At 47.8% G+C, this 18,904-nt stretch overlaps 1 protein-coding gene across 3 annotated transcripts in view; it reads left to right on the top strand.

Moving 5' to 3' along the window:
• Window positions 1–7,298: 7,298 nt before the first annotated feature.
• The window catches only part of DAP (death associated protein), a 65,311-nt gene continuing 53,705 nt past the window's right edge, over window positions 7,299–18,904 (top strand). For 2 of the 3 annotated variants that reach the window (XM_077879573.1, XM_077879574.1), the window contains exon 1: window positions 7,299–7,480. In XM_077879573.1, the coding sequence (XP_077735699.1) occupies window positions 7,426–7,480 (55 nt within the window). In that variant the 5' untranslated portion in view covers window positions 7,299–7,425. The remainder of the gene's footprint in view (window positions 7,481–18,904) is intronic. The other variant, XM_077879572.1, reaches the window with a different exon arrangement.

Consider the following 18,904-nt stretch of genomic DNA (forward strand, 5'->3'; position numbering starts at 1 on the left):
TAAGTCTTTTATTGTTTCTGATGCTGTTGTGAATGGGATGGTTCATGATGGCATTGTGTTATGTGAGAAAAGTCAGACAGAGAAAGACAAGTACTGTATGATATCACTTCAATGTGGAATCCTAAAAGACAGAATCATAGAACCAAACAGTAGATTGATGGTTACTAAGAGCTGGGGGTTGGAGGAACTGGGGGGATGTTTAAGAGAATAAACTTGCAACTAGTAGAAAAGTAAGTTCTGGAGATCTAATGCATAACACAGTGATGACAGTCAATAATACCACACTCTAAATTTCAAAGTTGCAAAGAAACTAGGCCTTAATCGTTCCCACCACACAGAAAAATAACAATTATGTGAGCTGATAGAGATGTTAATTCATGCTAAGGCAGTAATCATTCTGCAATACATAAGGGCGTCAAATCAACATTGTACTCGTACAATGTTATATGCCTCCATTTTTTAAAAAGCTTGTAAAAACAGCTTTTTTGAAAATTGGCATCAGTAAGACTATCAAAACTCTCAGATTGTTCAAAACTGCTTTTTTGAAGGCAAGCAGCACAGCAGGAGGGCTTTGTCAATCTGGAAACAGCTGTGGTAAACGAAGGAAGCCCAGAAAGTGGAGGCTACAGCTGTCATCCAGGAAGACAACCCGACGGCACCCTCTCATCGGACCTGACTGGCCCATGGCCCAGCACCTGGGAATCAGCCCTGAAGAGGGAGCCCCTGAGTGTCTACCTGCTGACCTGGACCACCGCTGGGGGATGCCAGATGGCATTGCAGCCCAAGCCTATTGTAAGGCTGACATCCCCACTAATGACAGTGTGGTGGTTGTTTTTTGAACCCAAATTTTTAAAAATTCTTAATCTTAAATCAATATGTGTCTAAAGAATGATCTCAAAATAGCAGTCTTCAAAATGTGGTCGAGGGACTTCTGGGTTCCCTCTAGAGGGTCTGTGAGGTCAAAACTACTTTTCTTATGATACTTAAATGCTTTTTGCTTTTTTCCACTTTCATTCCCTCTTGAGTGTACAAGGGGGTGTTCCAGAGGCTGTAAGATGTGATACTGTAGGAGACGAACACAAGAAGCAGAGGTGAGAATCCCCTTATCTTCTCTTCAGCCAGACCTTAATCCAGAACCTCCTGGTCCTCCATCACCTTTCCATGCTCATGCCAGACTGGACAAATCACTGTTTTGGGCTCATGGACCCCTGCCTCCCCGCTCCAAGCTTCTCCTCTGCTATTTCTCCAGGTGCTATGTCCTCCTTCTGCCTCCCGTCGACCACAAGGGCATGCTGCTCCACCTGTAAAACTTGATTCCATGTCCCTTATCCCCTGAAACCCGTTCATTGTCACCATTTCTACCCATTCTCAAACCAGTGGGAACCTCTTATTGTGTCAGAATATCCATCATGTTCTGTCTTGTGTATTACATACGAGACACAATTGTCCTGTCTCGTACACACGTATCTTGAATATTCATCATGTTCCGTCGTGTTTACTTTCCTGTTTCTCTAAAATCTCTAACAAGTAGTGTGCTTTTGGAATTGTATTTCACTCCTTAAAGTTAACCAAGCATCCTCAATATGCCATCACATACACCTCTTGTAAACATTCTAGAGGGGTGCATTATGACTCCCATTTTTAAGGGGAGGAAGAGGATGGTACTTCCCCAATGTCACACACCCACGTGATCAGCCTGGGTCTCCAACCAGACCAGCACTCTCTCATTTGTAGATTCTCCTGCCCAGACTGATCCCACGTTGGGAAATGTGAGCACGGGCTCACGGCTGAAAGGCTGAAGGAGCTCTTCTACATCCTGTCTTTCACTTAAACCTTTTGAAAGTGACATACGCACCCCTGAAGAAAGTTTCAAATTTTTTTAATGGGAAAAGAGTAAAATAATGTCCTATAACCACCGAATCCTGGATAGATTAAAAAAAAAAAGCTAAGCAAAATATGTTGTTCTTCAATTTCAGAAAGCCTCCTTATTCTTGATGCCTTTGTCATGTTTATTTTTTATACTTATAGCAACTCATATACCCTTGTAAGAATTTTATATAAGGAGATAAATGCTAAGACTAATATTGAATAACTATTTGAATCCCTGAGCAAGATTTGTATTATCGCCTCCACTATGGAACTATAATTGAAGTATGTGGAAGCAGCTTTGCACAAGGTCAAATAACAACTCCGTGAAAGAGCCAGAAACAATACTATCCCTGCCCCCACCCCCATTTCTCTCTGCTGAAACACACTTTTCATAAACAACCTCCACAGCATTTGCAGTTTCGTGGAGGATCAGCGTTCGTGGCTGTAGCCCGCTCATCTTTTTTGCAGTTTCTATTTCTCACTTCCAAATACAGATAAGAAGAATGTGTTGCCAAGATTCAGGCTGGTTATTTTTTCCTCAAATATCCTTAGCTAAAGGGGAACTTCCTATGAGACTAAAATTGACCTCCGTGTCTTTATTAGCTGTTGAATTACTTTTGAAAAATGCCCTAAAGTGCTTCTCGATTACCCTGTGACTGACTGGCAGGTTGAAGCCCAGTAAAATCCCAAAGGATTCCGCGCACGCTCGTGTGTGTGTGTGTGTGTGTGTGTAGACATGCAATATTCTATTATTTTATTTGACTCTAGGACATGCACATTCTCTTCAAGTACTGTGCAAGTTTGTGTGGGTGTCACTTAAATTATCATTAAATTAATTGAATTTAAAACCTCTATAATATAAGAAGAAATATCTTGGATGTTACAAAGTCAAGAATGCTGCTCTTCCTTTCTGCACAATATCAAAAATGGAAGAGAAATTCTGTGGAGTGAGTCAGAATATAAAAATTCTCATCCGTCAGACAAACAGCACAAGAAGACAGAATGTATGGGCCAGTCTGGAATAAGGAAACAACGTTCATCAAACTGATTGAGAGGTGGAGCTATTTCAATACACCGTAGGACAATTCACGTATTTCCTGAGTGCTAATGAAAACTCCCTTCGCAGCAGGAGCACTACACTCTCCACTATGTTGTGGTTGACAGAGCAGGACGGTGGCAAGCACAGGGTTCTCTCAGGCCTTCCCATACCAGCCACCTGCCCATCCCTGTGCTTGGCCTTTCACGGGCTGGGTTTCTCCTTCAATGAGGACAGAGAAGCCCTTGGGTCTCAGGATCTTGTGGACAGTTAATGTGACGACGCAGAGGGACCCCACTTGCAGGCGGCACTTAATCCTGAACTCACATAGGCCCTGGCGGGGGTTAGTGGTCACATCTCTGATGTACCGTGTAGATAAGGAAACAGGCTGTTTCCTGTGAGTGTCGGTGATGTAGCTCACCGTACAACATACACACGTGGAGGAGGGAATCTGCACTTTCTCTCCCTTCTTCCAATACTTTTTCTGGTGCTTACAGCATTCACATTCAGAAGGTTCTTACATTCAGCACCATTTTTTCCAGCACCATTTGGGATTGGACAAGTCTACTTAGAGAAGAAGGAGAAACAGCTCACAAAAACTCTATTTAGAAGGCAGCCAACGGTGGGAGAAAAATGGAAAAATGGGCTGCAGAAAGCCAGCTTCTGGTCCCAGCATACACTCGAGAGTTGTGTCCCAATCCTTTCTTCTCCATTTTGCTTACTTTTCTTTTTCTTGGTTAAATAAATGAAAGTGACTTTCTCTCAGAATTATAGTGAGCTTCAAATAAGACTAGTCACTCAGCAATTCTAATAATATCTGGGAGTGCATGGCCACATGGAAACCTTCCAATAGGCGGTGCCTGGCATTTATTTTCAGCATCTGGGACTGATGAGGCTGGACACACCCTCGCATACACATACACACGCACATAAAACCACACGCACTCACACACATGCATACACAAACGTGCACAGTAGAAGTAAATGTTAGAAAGGGTAAGTGGTTATCTGCATTAATGGTACCTACATATTAGGTACATTTTCATTCTCTGTGTGGTCTTTACTTGCTGCTCTTCATTTTGGTAACAGTTCTGAGAAATTAAATGTATCCATCCATGCTCTGGAGTTATGGGGAAGAATATCCACTGAATGCTTTTTAATGCACCCACTTTGGTTTTGGATGCTGCACATGCAGTGGGCAAAATGAACAAGGTCTATCCCTTCGTGGGACTAACATTCAACCAATGTTATAGTCAGAGGAGACAGACAGTTAACATTCTGGAAGATGGATGAGGAATTTTGGATGAGGATGAAGTGCTGTGAACACAAAGGGTTAAGAGTCAAGTACCTGGGCTGGATTCTTCAGATCTGGTGGGCAAGTGAGGCCCTATGGAAAAGCTGATTCTGGATCAGGAGTTAGTCGTGCAGGAATCTGGGAGAGCTGGTTCCAGGTGGAGAGAACAGCTAATGGTAAAGCCCAAAGGAAAGAACTGGGGTTTGTCACACTACAGGAGTATCAGCAAGGCCAGAGTGGTCAGAGGGGCTATGAGAGGTGAGCTTCTAGAGGCAGGCATGGCCCCCATCATGTAGGGCCTGTGAGGTCATGTGTGTTGGGGGTTGTATTTGGCTACATATAAAGACACCAACCCCGGGCACTTGATCTAATAGGGGTTTGTTTTCCACACAACAAGATAGTCTGGAAGTGGGGTCCATTGCTCTGCAGAGCCTCCATAGAACCTCAAATCCCACATGCCTCTGATCTTTATGCCACCCTTAACATATGGCATGCATACCTTTTATTGCCTCGTGGTTGCAATGATTGCTTTGCCTTCCACCTTCTGTCTGAATTCAAGGCAGCATGAATAATGAAGTCAACAAGAGGAAGGGAAGTCTTCATATCAAGCATGCAAAAAAAATTTTTTTAAGATTTGATTTATTTATTTAATTTGAGAGCAGGGAGGGAGGGCAGAGGGAGAGAGATAATCTCAACCAGGAGCCTGAAACGGGGTTCAATCCCATGACCCTGAGATCATGACGTGAGCCAAAATCAAGAGTCAGACACCCAACTAACTGAGCCACCCAGGCACCCCTCAATCATGCAAAATTTTGCCAGAAAGCTCCCAAGAAACTCTCACTTACATTCTAGTGGCAGAACCTGCCCCACACTTGGGTGCAAGGGAGGCTGGGAAACACAGGTAGTCTTTCTCAAGCCAAGTTGTTTACACAACCACATCTTCTTCAGTAGCAATGCTATTGATTAGGCAGGTACCCCACACTGTAGTTTGGATGCTATTCTAGGTGAGAGGGTACTACAGGGTAGGTGGGTTAATCAGAATTCTGCTTTGAACATGTAAAACTAGACATGACTATTACACCACAGTGTTCCAATCAGTGTAGTCCCAGAATAGGCCTTAGGAAAAGATATGGATCCTCTGAGGCCTCAGGGCAGCACAGTGGGGCCACCAACGCCCTTGGGAAGCTTGACTCCCTCCTCAGAAGCCTCCTTCTTTTACCCTAGGACTCCCTAGGAATGCCACATGTCACAGGATAGAAAATATCATCACTCTTAACATGCAATTTTAGGTACCACTGAAGGCAAAAATGCTGCCAATTAAACTATAACAATGTTTTCTAACCTGGAAATTTTATTTTATACTTCTTAGAAATGGTTTAGACTTATTAAGACATGACTTTTTAACAATATATCACTCACGCACATACATAAAAAGGAAAATGTTCATACAATTAATTGGTTAGGTATCCTTAAAGGTTCTTTCCATTCAGAATCCAAATTAATAGTGTCTATAGATTTTCTCACTGTTCCATTAAGTGTGTTAGTGATGCAGCATCTCTAACCAAGAGTGCTCGGCTATTTATTTTGGATTTTCTTATAAGCTGCTGACACCTGTCTCCAAGTTTTGATGTGAAAGAATGTAAGGGAATGACAACTGTATCATGACCACCATCTGGCCAACAGCTATCTTGCTATTAATGCTGTTGAAAAATGGGGTAGAAAGCCCTGGATCAATGGGTAGAATGTGCATTTCTACGTGTGCTGTGCTGCAGAGTTGGGCAGTACTGCATTAGACATCTAGAGGTCAAGGAGGCAGTCTGAAGCTTAGTGGAGGGGCAGGGGTAGAGAAATGGGTTTGCAGATTTGGTATCCGTAAGCATATGGATGATAGTCATACCTATTGGTCTGCATGTGACCAGTGAAGCCAAGTCCAGATAGAGAAGAAGGCTGGTGTTGAGCCTCAGAATACTCAAATGTCTATAAATATAGAAGAGGAGCCAACTACACCTAGCAGAGTTAGCAGCCAAGCACCCAGCCAGAGCACCGAATGTCAAGGCAGTGCAGCTAAGGATGGGGATGGTCCGCTAGCTAGGTCAAGTGCTCCTGAAAGATCAAGTGAGATCAAAGTGGAAGAGTGACCCCTGGATTGGGCAGCATGGAGGTCGTAAGTAACCTTGGAAAAGAACCTTCCCCGTTTGGGGGCAGCCTCTGTGCTGCTGGAGAACCACTAGACGGGCTGGACTGGGCTGAGGGATAAGGCAGGGTGAGGTGTTCAACCTCCTAGATCACTTGCACCGTCAAAGGTCGATTCGCAGCCAAGGGACGCGGTACTACGTCCTTTACTGAAGGCCCCGGGCATCCGTGAACGCTGACTCGGCAAGGCGGGACGGGTGGTGCACGAGGGGGACACCTGCAATTGCAAAGCGCCTGAGAAGGCGGGAAGGCTGCGAACCAGGGCACGCGAGTGCAGCATCCTCTGTGGACAGCAGACCGTCGCCACAAGAAGACAGCACACGCGGCCGGGGCACAGACCAAGGGCCCAGGTCCCTGACCCCGCAGGGCTTTCTCGTGGGGGGCGGGGGCACTGCCATTTGCAGCGTCTTTAACAAATCCCTGCCATCCTCGGGCTCCTGGTCGGTCCCACCTGGGGTCTCACTTCCGCACGCGATTAGTCGCTCCAAGCGGGAGCCGCAGGAGGGCACGTGCCAGCCGGGCCGGTCCCCCCGGGGCGCGCCGCCGTCCCCGTCCACCTGACGGCCGAGCTGAGGGCTGAGCGCGGCCCAGCGGGCGCCACCCTCCGGCTGGGCCCTTCCAGCCCCCGCCGGCCGCGGCAGCAGCAGCGCCGCCTCCCCCCTCCTCCCGCACCCCCGGCCACGGCGTCCAACGTGGCGCTGCCGACTGCGCATGCTCAGCCCACGGCGCGCGCGGGGCCGGGGGCGGGGCCGGGGGCGGGGCCGGGGGCGGGGCCGGGGGCGGGGCCGCGCAGTGACGACAGCGCGCAGCCGCGGGAGGCCAGGACGCGCCACGTCAGCGCGAGCGGCCGCGCCCCCTCCCGGCGGCCGCCGTCCCCGCCTCCCCGCGCGGCCCCGCCGCCCCCCGCGCGCTCCCGCTCCGGCTCCGGCTCCGGCTCCCGCTCCGGCTCCGGCTCCCGCTCGCGCGCACCTCCCGGCCGGCCCGCGCGCCCGCTACCGTCGCCGTCGCCGCCCGTCGGATACGCGGTCTCATCATGTCTTCGCCTCCCGAGGGGAAGCTGGAGACGAAAGCCGGACACCCGCCCGCCGGTACTGACTGGTCCCCGTGTCTGTGCTCCCCGCGGGCGCGGAGGGGCGGGGGCGGGGCGGGAAGGGGCGGGAAGGGGCGCGGGGCCTGCGACGACGTGGCGGCGCCGCGCGGACCGGGCCGGGAGGTGCGGGCACAGCCGCGGGGCCGCGCCGAGGTCGAGAGTCTGCGCCGGGACCCAGCCGGGGTGCGCGGGCGTCTTAGGAACACACGTAGCCGGGACGCTCCGAGTCCGTGTTTCGAGGGTCGCGCCGACGCTTGGCTGTGGCCTGACAGCATTTCCTGTCCACAGAAGAACCGAAGGAGCGGAAATGATTTTTACCACTAATCACTCAGTAGGACTTTCTCCCCCCGCCCAACTTTCTCTCTCATCCGACTTTTTCTTAAGTGCTTTTTTCCCCCGTGGGCTTTTTTTTTTTTTTTCCTCTTTCCTTCAAATCCTAAACTTCTGAGCCAAGGAAGTTAAATCGAGAAAAGAGTCATCTTTCTTAAAAATAATAATAATAATAATGCGCTTTATATTCCTGCTGCCTCCTTCCTGAGCACAGTTCCCGTCCGTGGCTTCGACTCTGGCCCTCCCGGCCGAGGTCCGTTTCTCTTCTGCCTTACAGTGACAGTCGATCCACGTGGAAGGACCCTGGGAGGCACAAAGGCTGCCGCTGCAGAAATCAAGTCCCAGCGGCGTGCGGGCTTCTTTCGGGGTCCGCATTGCACGAGTTAATGTTAGAGTCAGTCTGCCAGGAGCAGAAGCCTTATGGAACCATGGCTGCTTCTGGCGGCCCGTGTGCCCAGGCTTGTGGGAGAGCCCTGCGACCTGCCGTCCCCACTCTAGGGCTCTAATTCTCTCCCTCGACGGGAGAGAAAACAGCAGTTTTTAAGTAAGCTTCGTTCCAGAGTAGGTAGTATTTTGCTCTGGTGAAAGATGCTCTCAACAACAAGGAAACTAATTGGCACCAGGAAAGAGTGAGTAATGGCTAAGTGGTGTGTGAGGCATGAAGAGGCTTGGGATCTCAGAAAACAGCTCCACCAAAAGGGAAAATATGCTTTGGGGCCCTTTGCAAAATTGCATTAGTTCCCAAAAAGAGAGAGGGAGTACCTCAAAGGGATTGCTTTGAAAGGTAACTCTGAACCTTTAGTTGCTCCTGCTATAGATCACATCCAGCTGCCCACTGACCTGGGCAGTTGCTCAGGAAAGGACAACTCCAGTGGCGCTCGCAGCCTTGGACTATGTGGCAGCAGTCGGTCCACGACTCCCCCTGGCCCCTGGCCCCTGGCCCCGGCTACTGAGTGGCCTTGAAGTGTATCTGTTGGAGTGATGCCAAATCAAAGTAGCCCTAATTAAATTGCCTGGAAAGACATGTCCATACCGAGATTTTTAAGATCAGAGACGTGGACTGTGCATATTAACTTCCCAGGCTTCATAAAGGACTCTGATTTTCTTTGAATTGTAAATATCTAGGATTTGTGAATTACAAATTAAATAGCTTTTTGATACCCTGAGGAGCAAGGAAGCAAGGTTTGGGCTCGCTGATCTTCCTCAGGGAAAGGTCCAGGACAGGGCCACCTTTGCTGCTGTCCCTCTTCAGTTCGTTTTTTCCATCTGTCAGGACTAGAGCCAGATGGCACTTAATCCCACAGGTAAGCCCTTCAATGAGTTCAGGACAGGTCCTTTGGGGCCCCAGTCAAGCAAGAGCTACGTAGGGATATGTCACTGTTATTCTGCATTTTCCAAGACTAGACACACATGGCCAGAGGTGGAGGAAGGGCCTGGCATCCTGGCCCAGGGGTACAGGTTAGAAAGCTGCTTAAAGTATTTCGCTTCCCAGCAGTACCCCTCCGTGCACTCCCCAGTATTATAGAGGTCCCTGCAGGAAAGCTCAGAGAGCTCGTGCTTACTCCGGCATGGCCAGCGAGTAGGCAGTTCTGCAAAGTAGATCATATTAAAAAATAAGCCAAAAAAAAACCACCCACTATAATAAAGAATAATCATCAAAGGTGGCCAAGAGCACAGTTCATAAATCAAAATAACAGCCTTAAAACTTCAGGAACCCTTTCATTAAGTGCTTAAGTTGGGTAACAAAGACTCGTGCTTAAATCCTCAATCGGAAACAATAAAATTCTCTCCTATAACTATCTTCATGTTCTTTTGTGTTTTCTCATTATTGCTGTCTGAGCCAGGTACCCTTCTGTGCGTTCCCATGGCATCCCGTTTCCTTATTATCACACTTAACCTCCACTTATCTGCCTCTTTTCTCCTTGCTTCTGCGCTGAGTCTTTTTTTTTTTTTTTTTCTTTGAGAGAAAGAGCACAAACACGGAGGAGAGGTAGAGGGAGAAGCAGACTCCCTGCTGAACAGGGAGCCCGATGTGGGGCTCGATCCCCAGACCCCAGGATCCTAACCTGAGCCAAAGGCAGATGCTTAACCGACTGAGCTACCTGGGTGCCCAAGTCTTATTTATTTGTTTGTTTGTTTGTTTGTTTGTTTGTCTGAAAGTGGGAGAGTGAGCACATGTGGGGCTGATGGTGGGGTGGTAGGAGCAGAAGGAAGGGACAAGCAGATGGTGCTCAGTGTGGAGTCCAACATAGGGCTCCATCTCACCACCCTGAGATCATGACCTGAGCCAAAACCAAGAGTCAGATGCTCAAACAACTGAGCCACCCAGGTGCCTTATTTCTGGGCTGAGTCTTCATGACCGTTATCCTCAGTGGCTGACACAGTGTCCTGCACAAAATAATAAATAGCTCCTGAGTGAGCTTCCCCAAGCCTCTTACCACCTCTCATATCCCCCAGAGCATGCAGGACCTGCAGTGTCCCTCTCCGTCTGAGCCCTGCATCTTAGCAGTGGAAATAGTAACTGCCATGTGCTGAGTGTTACAGTGTGCCGGTGTTTCCCTCTACCCTTATAAATTCATGGCAGATTAACAAGGGAAAAGCAAATAGAAGTTCAGTAACACGTGTGCCTCCTGTATTGGTGGGAGAGACAGAGGAAAAATGAGTAACTCCCTGACCTGGCTTGAGCCACCAGCTTGAGCTAAAGATACTGGAGGCCCTGCCTCACCCTGCAGGGCACTGTCATCCAGGCCCTCTGTAAAAGTAATGAAGTCTTAATGATTTGAGATTTCTCCATTTCTCTCAACTACAAAGTATCTGCGGAGAAATGGGTTGAGACAGCATGTTTTATGAGCATTATTGGAAATACAAATTAGCAAAGTTAGAATTAGCGAGCCAGGTTCTGTTCCATCAAATAGCAGGACCAGTACGCCACGGCAGCAAGGAGAACGTAATTATGAGCCACACTATTACTCATCTCTGCCTGTCTTTGGGAGTTGGTGGCAGTGATGTGGATAAAATCTCTCTGTTAAATACATTTTGCTGGCCCCGCTCCCCTCCATTTCCCAGGGTAGCCAAAACCATATGTCAGTAAAGTTCTCATAAATCTAATATGTGGTAGCTTTGAGCGTTACTAATTTTACATATGGTTTTCTTTGAAAAGTAGACTTTCCATTCCTTCTCAAATTGAGTCAAATGGAAATATAAACACGATTGTATTTTTTTAAAGTGAAACGGAAAATAGAGTCCTTTTTTTAGTAACTTCAAGATAATTCAGTTCTCTGTTACGTTAGTCATTCAAACATGAGTTAAGGATGCATTAAAAGGTTGTGGGTGATAATTCTCCCTAAATTGTCTCCTGCAGGAAGCTTTCCAGATTACCTAGGCCACTCTCTTGCCTGCATTGGACAACTAGTGTGTCTTTTATTGTGTTAACCATACAGTTACAGATTTTCCAAGCACACGTCCAGTGCCCTCAACCTAATCACTGATTAATGCTTGAAGAATACAGGAAAGGGGTCTGCTTTTGCTCCCAACATGCCAAGAAAAAAGAGAGAAAAAGACACTTCTAGTCACTCATTTTTTTCAAAAACTCCCAGTGAGGGTAGAACGCAGCATTTCTGAAATACGGTTTAGATTTCCCTCCATTTCCATACTTGGTTTCATTCTCTTGTGTGTGCTCTTTCCATTCTACACAATGCCCATGCATTCTTACTTGGTTTGGGGGATGCATTCCCCTTCCCAACTTCAGAAATCTTTTCATTTATATAGGGAATACTCACTGTTGTATCAAGGTCTGTATCAGTTACAGTTACATCAAAAGGATTAAGTATTAGTTACAGTAACATTAATGAGTCCAGTAGGGCTCACTGATGTCACAGACAACCCAGAATCTCAGCAGCTGGGCTGAACAAATCAAGGTTTGTTTCCCTTCCAGGTAGCCATCCTACAAGGCTCCCCCATCACATGGCCTGTGTAGATCATGGTGTGAGGGCTTATGGTGACACCTGTGACTTACATGTGTCACTACATCGCTTTCCTATGGCTGCTGTTAGTAAAGCATAATAAACTTAGAGCCTTAAAATAACACTTCACTGTTTCATCATTTGGAAGGAGAGAAGTCTAAGATGGGTCTTACCAGGCTGAAATCAAAGTGTCTGCAAGGCTGGTTTCTTCTGGGAGCATTCTGGGGAGAGTCCTTTTTTTTTTTTTCTTTTTTTTTTCTTTTTTCCGTTTCCAGAATAATCTTATTTTTTTTTAAAGATTTTTATTTATTTATTTATTTATTCATGAGAAACACAGACGGGCAGAGACATAGGCAGAGGGAGAAGCAGGCTCCCTGCAGGGAGCCTGATGAGGGACTCCATCCCAGGACCCTGGGATCATGCCCTGAGCCAAAGGCAGACCCTCAACCGTGAAACCACCCAGGTGCCCCTAGAATAATCTTATTTTAAGGTCAGCTGAATAGCAACCTTAACTCCCCCTTGCCAGCTAATATAACACATTCATAGGTTCCGGGGACTAGGGCACAGACATCTTTGATGGGCTGTGGGGATGGATGATGCTGCCTACTTAGTCTCTATTCCCCATACTTAGCCAGGCCCCAGGTAAATGGCCCCAACCCAACTGCAGGGGAGGCTAGGATTGGGAGTGGTGGACACTCAGATTTTTCTGCTGTGCCTCTGGGCATGGATCCTACTTCTCCCCGTACTTTCTGAAACCGGCTTCCCTAAACTGAAGCATCCCCACCCGGCTGCCCACACGCCCTTCTCAGCTTTGGCCCAGTCTGTCCAGCATGGTCGCTGTCCTGGCCTGGTCACCCAGCACTTGGTTCTTTGGATCACAGCCCAGTCACAGAACGGACACTGTGGAAGGCGGGCCAGCCTGTGTAGCTCAGACCCAAAGCCCCATGGCCCCGGCCACCACACTATGTCCCTGAACGTCATGTCCACCTGTGGAAAGCCACTGGATTGCCCTGGGGAGCTTAAGGGCCTTCCCACCTCAGTCCACAGTTCTAAGTACAAAAGAGCCATTTGCCTTCGTTCTTCCTCAGCTTCTTGATAAAACCATCAGGGGCACAAATTAAGGAATTGATCAGGGGCTCATTTTTTACTCCCCAACTGCCCGTGGACCTGGAAGCCCCTGTCACAACTGCACACATCTTGGGGGCAGGTGCTCCTCGGGGGTAGGTCAGCTGGTGGTGCCTCTCCTGCTTTCATCCCCTGCGTCCCCCATAACCCAACCCCACCGCAGACCCACGAGCCCCCGGGAACCCAACTGTCTTTACCTGCCAGCGGGTTCTCCCTCCTTGCTCCTGGAGAGCTGTGTCTCCTAGCTACCGTGGGCTGTGCTCCTTAGCCCTGACCCCCCCCCAGGCCCCAGGGCAGGGGGCAGGTCCCCCCTTCTACCTCGCTCTCCTGCTCTGCCTGAGATGATTGGGTTGACTCCTAACCTACAGCTCTGGTTGGCTTCTGGTTTGGTCTCTTTTGTTCTCTACCTGAACAGTTTGCGGACCCCTGCATCACTTCTTCAGTGGCTTAGCTTTCCTGCCAGTAACCTTTCAGCCATTCTTCTCGGGTAAGAACAAAGGTGGCATACACTTGCCAGTCGTGTTGGGGCACCCGAGTTGCTGCTTCGGGACAGTTGTGCGAGACAGGGGCTGAGTCGCAAACAGCCCCCGGGGAGAGCCTTCTCACCCCTGCCCGACTTGCAGCTGTGGATCGTGCTAGCCTGCTACTGAGCCCGGACAGAGAACAGCCAGGCACCCTGACACCCCAGGGGATCCCCAGCCACAGGAGAATGTGACATCACTTGCCTCCTCAATACTTCTTACCCGGCGCAGTCTGACCACAGAGGACGCTTCCTCCCTTCCCTCTACCCCCCAGGCAGGAAGTGCTCTGCAAAGAGCTGTGAATGTCAAACTCTTTTTCTTCCCTCGCATGGGTGGCATGGGTGGCGTAGTAACCAGAGCCTGCCCTAGGTGGTCACTTTGTGTCTCTCCGAGGGGCTACTGATGCTCTGTTTCCTGGAAGGTCCAAGTAAAGACAGGCCTGCAGGGGGTGATTAAGGGGATGGGCTGCCAGGGTCAGATCCAGCTCCCGGCCCACTGGCTTCCCCCTCTTCACCCCTCAGGATCCACTCCATAGAGTTACTGTAAAGTAGGATATCATGTGGCCAGTGATGAGAAAGGTGCCTGTACATAGTGATGGTGAAGAAGAGCAAAGTTGAAGAATTACGCAGGATCTGTCTCAGAAGCTTGCATACTTAGATAGTGACCTACTGATGACAGTCCTAGGGATGGGGAGCTGAGCACATCAGTGGAGCACTGCAGTGGACAGCACTTTACAGGTGTCTCACTCCCCTCATTCCCTTAAGTCTGAACTGTCATCCCTGTTTTACATCTGAGGAAACTGTCCTGAGAGACATCACAGCACCAAGGACACAGACTAAGGAGGTCTAAGTAGTAGATGCTAATTGTTAACATCCATCGAAGAAGAGTAGCTAACAGTTCAGCATTTGCCAGGCCCTGTGGCAGGTGTTTCACACATTCTAACTCATTTAGTCCTCAGCGAACCCCACCTGGGGAGAGCACTGTCACCCCCTCACAGAGGAAGCACCTCGAGGCACAGAGAGTCCCAGCAACTTGCCTAGACCTACACACACATACGAACACACACACACACACACACACACACACACACTCACACAGGTGGGCGGAGCTAGGATTTGCACCCAAGGATCTGTCTCCAGGGTCCATGGCCCCATTGTCTGCACAGCACTTCTGCTAAGCAGGATTTGGTATTCTTTTCAGTTTGAAGCTCTCCTTTGAGTAACAACCACTACACCAAAAATCTGAGTTTTTTCCAATGTCTCATAAAAAACTTCCATTTGCAAAGAATTCTGCAGAGATTTCTGCCAAAATAATTCTGCCTTTGTATTTTCACAAATGAGTTCTAGTGACAGTGGTAAAACAATCACCGTAAATATGTGCCATCATACATTTTGGCAGTATTGCAAGTTCAAATGAACCTGTCTCAGTGTTGAGTTATTACTATTATTGCCACTTTTTATTACTGCATTAATCACCACACACACTGTGAGGGATTGATGAAGTTAATTGTTTTTATAAACTGAATTAAATGAAGTGCTAATGGGAGGTGACTGAGCCCTGATATGTGTACTTCAACAGAGCAGTGGCCAGGCTTCAGCTTGACCATTTCAAATGTCACCTTGACCTTCATCGTTGGCTTTCTTTGTAGTTAGCTGCGCAGTCCTTTTCCCTTCAGTCCCTTTGTAGAGCATATCTATTGAGTTGCAGTTTTAAGATTGTATGTCTGCCAAGCTAAGATGATTCAGGCATCATTTTTTAAATGGGTATTAGTCTGCTTGGACTGCTGTAACAAAATCGCACAGCCCAGGGAGGCCTAAGCTACAGGAATTTATGTTCTTGCAGTTCTGGAGGCTAGAGGTCTAAGATCAGGGTGCCTACAGGCCTGGTTTCTCCTAAGGCCTCTCTCAGCTTACAGACGGCCGCCACTTTGTTGCCCTCATGTGACCTGTCTGTGGCCATCCCTCGTGTCTCCTCCTCTCCTTAGAAGGACACCCATCCTATTGGATCAGGATACCTGAACAGCCTCATTTTAACTTCATCCCGTCTTTAAAGGCCCTGTCTGCAAATACAGTCACATTCTGAGGTTATGGGGGCGAGGGCTTCAACCTGTGAGCTCAGGAAATACAACTTGGCCCATCCCAGCACCTTTAATCAATTTCTAATGAGCGTGAACTAAGGGAAAGCTAGATGGGGAGGAAATGAATTTAAAAGAAAAACAAAAACATGTTAGGGGAACAATTCTTCCAGCCTTTTCCTTTGGCCAAAAACATAACTCTCCAATCTTACATTTCAATAGAGTAGAAAATTATCTGAACATATTACAGAATTTGATTTCCATTTCTATTTCTTAAGGTTGGACAGACTACCCAACGTGGAATATGTTGATAAGCCACCTGCAATGGTGTTTCTGTTTTCTTTCTTTTTTAAAAAATCTGAGCACAAAGCAAGGGAAATCCCTCGGAACCACACCCAAAGAAGAAAATGAAATTCAGAACAGTTAGCATGAGTCTTGAGCCCACGTGAGGCAGAAGGTGACCTGCTTTGCCTTAAAGACACTAGCATTTGGGTTAGGGCTCACCCCACCGACCTCATTTAACCCAAGACCCCAACATACAGCTCAGAGGCCAAATCTGTGGAGCAAGGGTGGAGCGATGTGCCCAGCCACACAGTGGGATGACAAGAAACTGATCTCTTTCAACTTGGGCAGAGGGAGAAAAAAATCTCCCTAAGAATTTATAAATGCAGACGTGGGCTATGAGTTCAAATTTATACTGTTCAGCAATTCCTGTTCTAAGAAGTTGGACGTAAAAAGGATTTCCAGGTGCCTGTATTCCTGGTTTGACAGAAGTGTGTACAGCATCTTTCCAAAGGGAGGCAGCCTACACCCCAGGCCCCAGAGGATCCCCACAGACAGAACCTTACCGAAGAAAAGCTCATAATCTCCAATCACCGAAACGAGAGGGAGACTTGGCAGATAGAAACAAACAGCAGGATTAGACTCCCAAGGCCCTCGGATCATAAAATAATTGAATGTACAATTACAAAATAAGTATGCCTAAAGTGATTACATATAGAAAAGAATTAGAAACATGAGGAATGACTAAGACCCTATCAAATAAAGACTGGGTGAATTTGGGGGTGGAAATAAAAGCTCTACAGGTGGAAAATTAAAATTATTGAAATAAAAATCAATGGATGGGATAAAAAAAAAGCAGATATTTGAAAGAATTACCAAACAGGATTATATATCCTTCTTTTCAAAGCAGAACTTCCCCTTGAAAAGAATTAGTGGTGGCAGCAGATGCATGGATATACAGAGTCCTTTATCTTATCTGGCCTCTGCTTTGCATTTTTCCAGCAGACTGCTGCTGGGGACTGGTGGCCTTGAAGCCAGCACTGTCAGCTTCCTAAAGCCCCACAAACTCTCCCTGGGAAATTGAAAACTAATAACCTCGAAGTGTGTGAGCCTGAGGGTGTTTTTCATGTTCTCCTTCCTCTCGCATCCTAAGGAGACTTGTCCTGGACTTTTCTTAATTCATTGGGGTCCAATCAAATTCGTCACGCCAGCGAACATGGCCTGACAAGTTGGCTGTCTGTGTGATCAGAGCTGTGCCATGGCACCCGGGTGGTAGCTGACCTGAGGAGGGGGGATGTGGCACTGAGAGCCCCATGCCACAAACCTGGGGGCTGGTGACCACGGTTCACGTGGCTCTGCTTTCTTTCAGTACTCACCTGTGCCAGGAAGCAGCCAACACCTCTGTCTTCGTCCCGTTCCGGGCTGCTATAACAGAGTACCACAGACTGGTGGCTTATAAATGACAGAAATTGCTCACAGTTCTGGAGGCTGGAAATCCAAGATCAAGGCACCAGCAGATTGGGCCCCTAGTGAGGGCTCCCTGCCTGGTTCATAGACAGCCATCTTTTCACTGTCTCCTCACATGGGGGAGAGGACAAGGCACCTCTAGGGGGCTGGGGCTGGGCCTGAGGAAGGGTCTCTTTTACAAGGGCCCTAATCCCATTCAGGAGGACTCTAACCTCATGACCTCATCACCTTCCAAAGGCCCCATCTCCAAATACCATCACAAAGGGGAAAGGTTTCAGCAGCTTCTCTTATTTAAAGATCTTAAGATGCAGCTCTTACCCCTTTCTGCAGATGAAGCAGCAAGGCTTAAAAAAAAAGGCTTAAAGCAGTGGCTAAATAGTCCAAAACCCTGTAGCTCAGGATGTGCAGTAGCTTGCCAACCCCAATGCCCATGACAGCACATGAGGCTGGCTCTTTGGATATAAGGCCAGCATTTCTAAACTCTATTCTGTGGAAGACTATAGGCCTAAAGGATGATAACCAGCATTCCTGGGATGGGGGGGGGCAGTTTTGGGATCAAATAAATTTGAGAAAGATGGTACACTCTATACACCCTCCTAGAGCTTACAAAACATGCTAGAGGCCAAGAAAATCTCTTGAGGAAACCCATTTAGTTTGTTCAAACTGGCATTTCCCACACTAACAGATCATAGAATCCCCATTTTGGGGGGGGGGGGGTTGGTTTGTTTTCTTACAAAGCAGTATTAATGTATTCACCATTGAGGAAACACAAATCAAACGACAATAAAATAGCATTTCACTTCTACTACAATGGCTGTACTTTAAAAGTTAGACAATAGCAAGCATTGACAAGCATGTGGAGAAATTGGAATGCTCGGACTGGTTGGAATGTAAAATGGTGCCATGGCTTTGGTAAAGCCATTTGACAGCTCCTCAAAAGGATATACACAGAGTTACTGTGTAGGTGTACACTCAAGGAAAAGAGGGCATACGTCCATATATCCACACAAAAACGTGTACCAGGTTGTTTACAGTGGCATGATTCATAATACTCAAAAAGTGAGAAAAAGCTATGTGTCCATCCATAAATGAAGGGATAAATAAAATGTGGTCTGTCTGTGCAGTAGAATGTCATTCAGCCATAAAAAGGAATGAAGGACTGCCACAGGCTGCCACATGGGTAGACCTTGGAAACTTCACCCTGAGTGAAAGGAGCTGGTCAAGTACACAGAACAAGCAAACTGGAAGGAGTGGTTGCTGTGAGCTGGGGGTGGGGAGATTGGGGGGCAACCATTAATAGGGATGGGGTTTTGGTTTGGGGTAATGGCAGTGTGCTCAGATTGACTGTGGTGATGCTTGTACAACTCTGGGTACATTCAAAACCATTGCAATTGGAACACCTGGCTGGCTCAGTGGTTGAGCATCTGCCTTCAGCCTCGGGCGTGACCCCGGGGTCCTGGGATCAAGTCCCGCGTTGGGCTCCCTGCATGGAGCCTGCTTCTCCCTCTGCCTGTGTCTCTGCCTCTCTCTGTGTGTGTCTCTCATGAATAAATAAATACAATCTTAAAAAAAAAAAAAGGTATGTGAATTACATGTCAACAAGACCATTTTTAGAAGTGTGCTAGTACTGAAGCTTCACAACACATTTTGGGAAAGGCTGC

Source organism: Canis aureus, chromosome 31, assembly GCF_053574225.1.
Source record: "Canis aureus isolate CA01 chromosome 31, VMU_Caureus_v.1.0, whole genome shotgun sequence".
NCBI classification, from domain to species: Eukaryota; Metazoa; Chordata; class Mammalia; order Carnivora; family Canidae; genus Canis; species Canis aureus.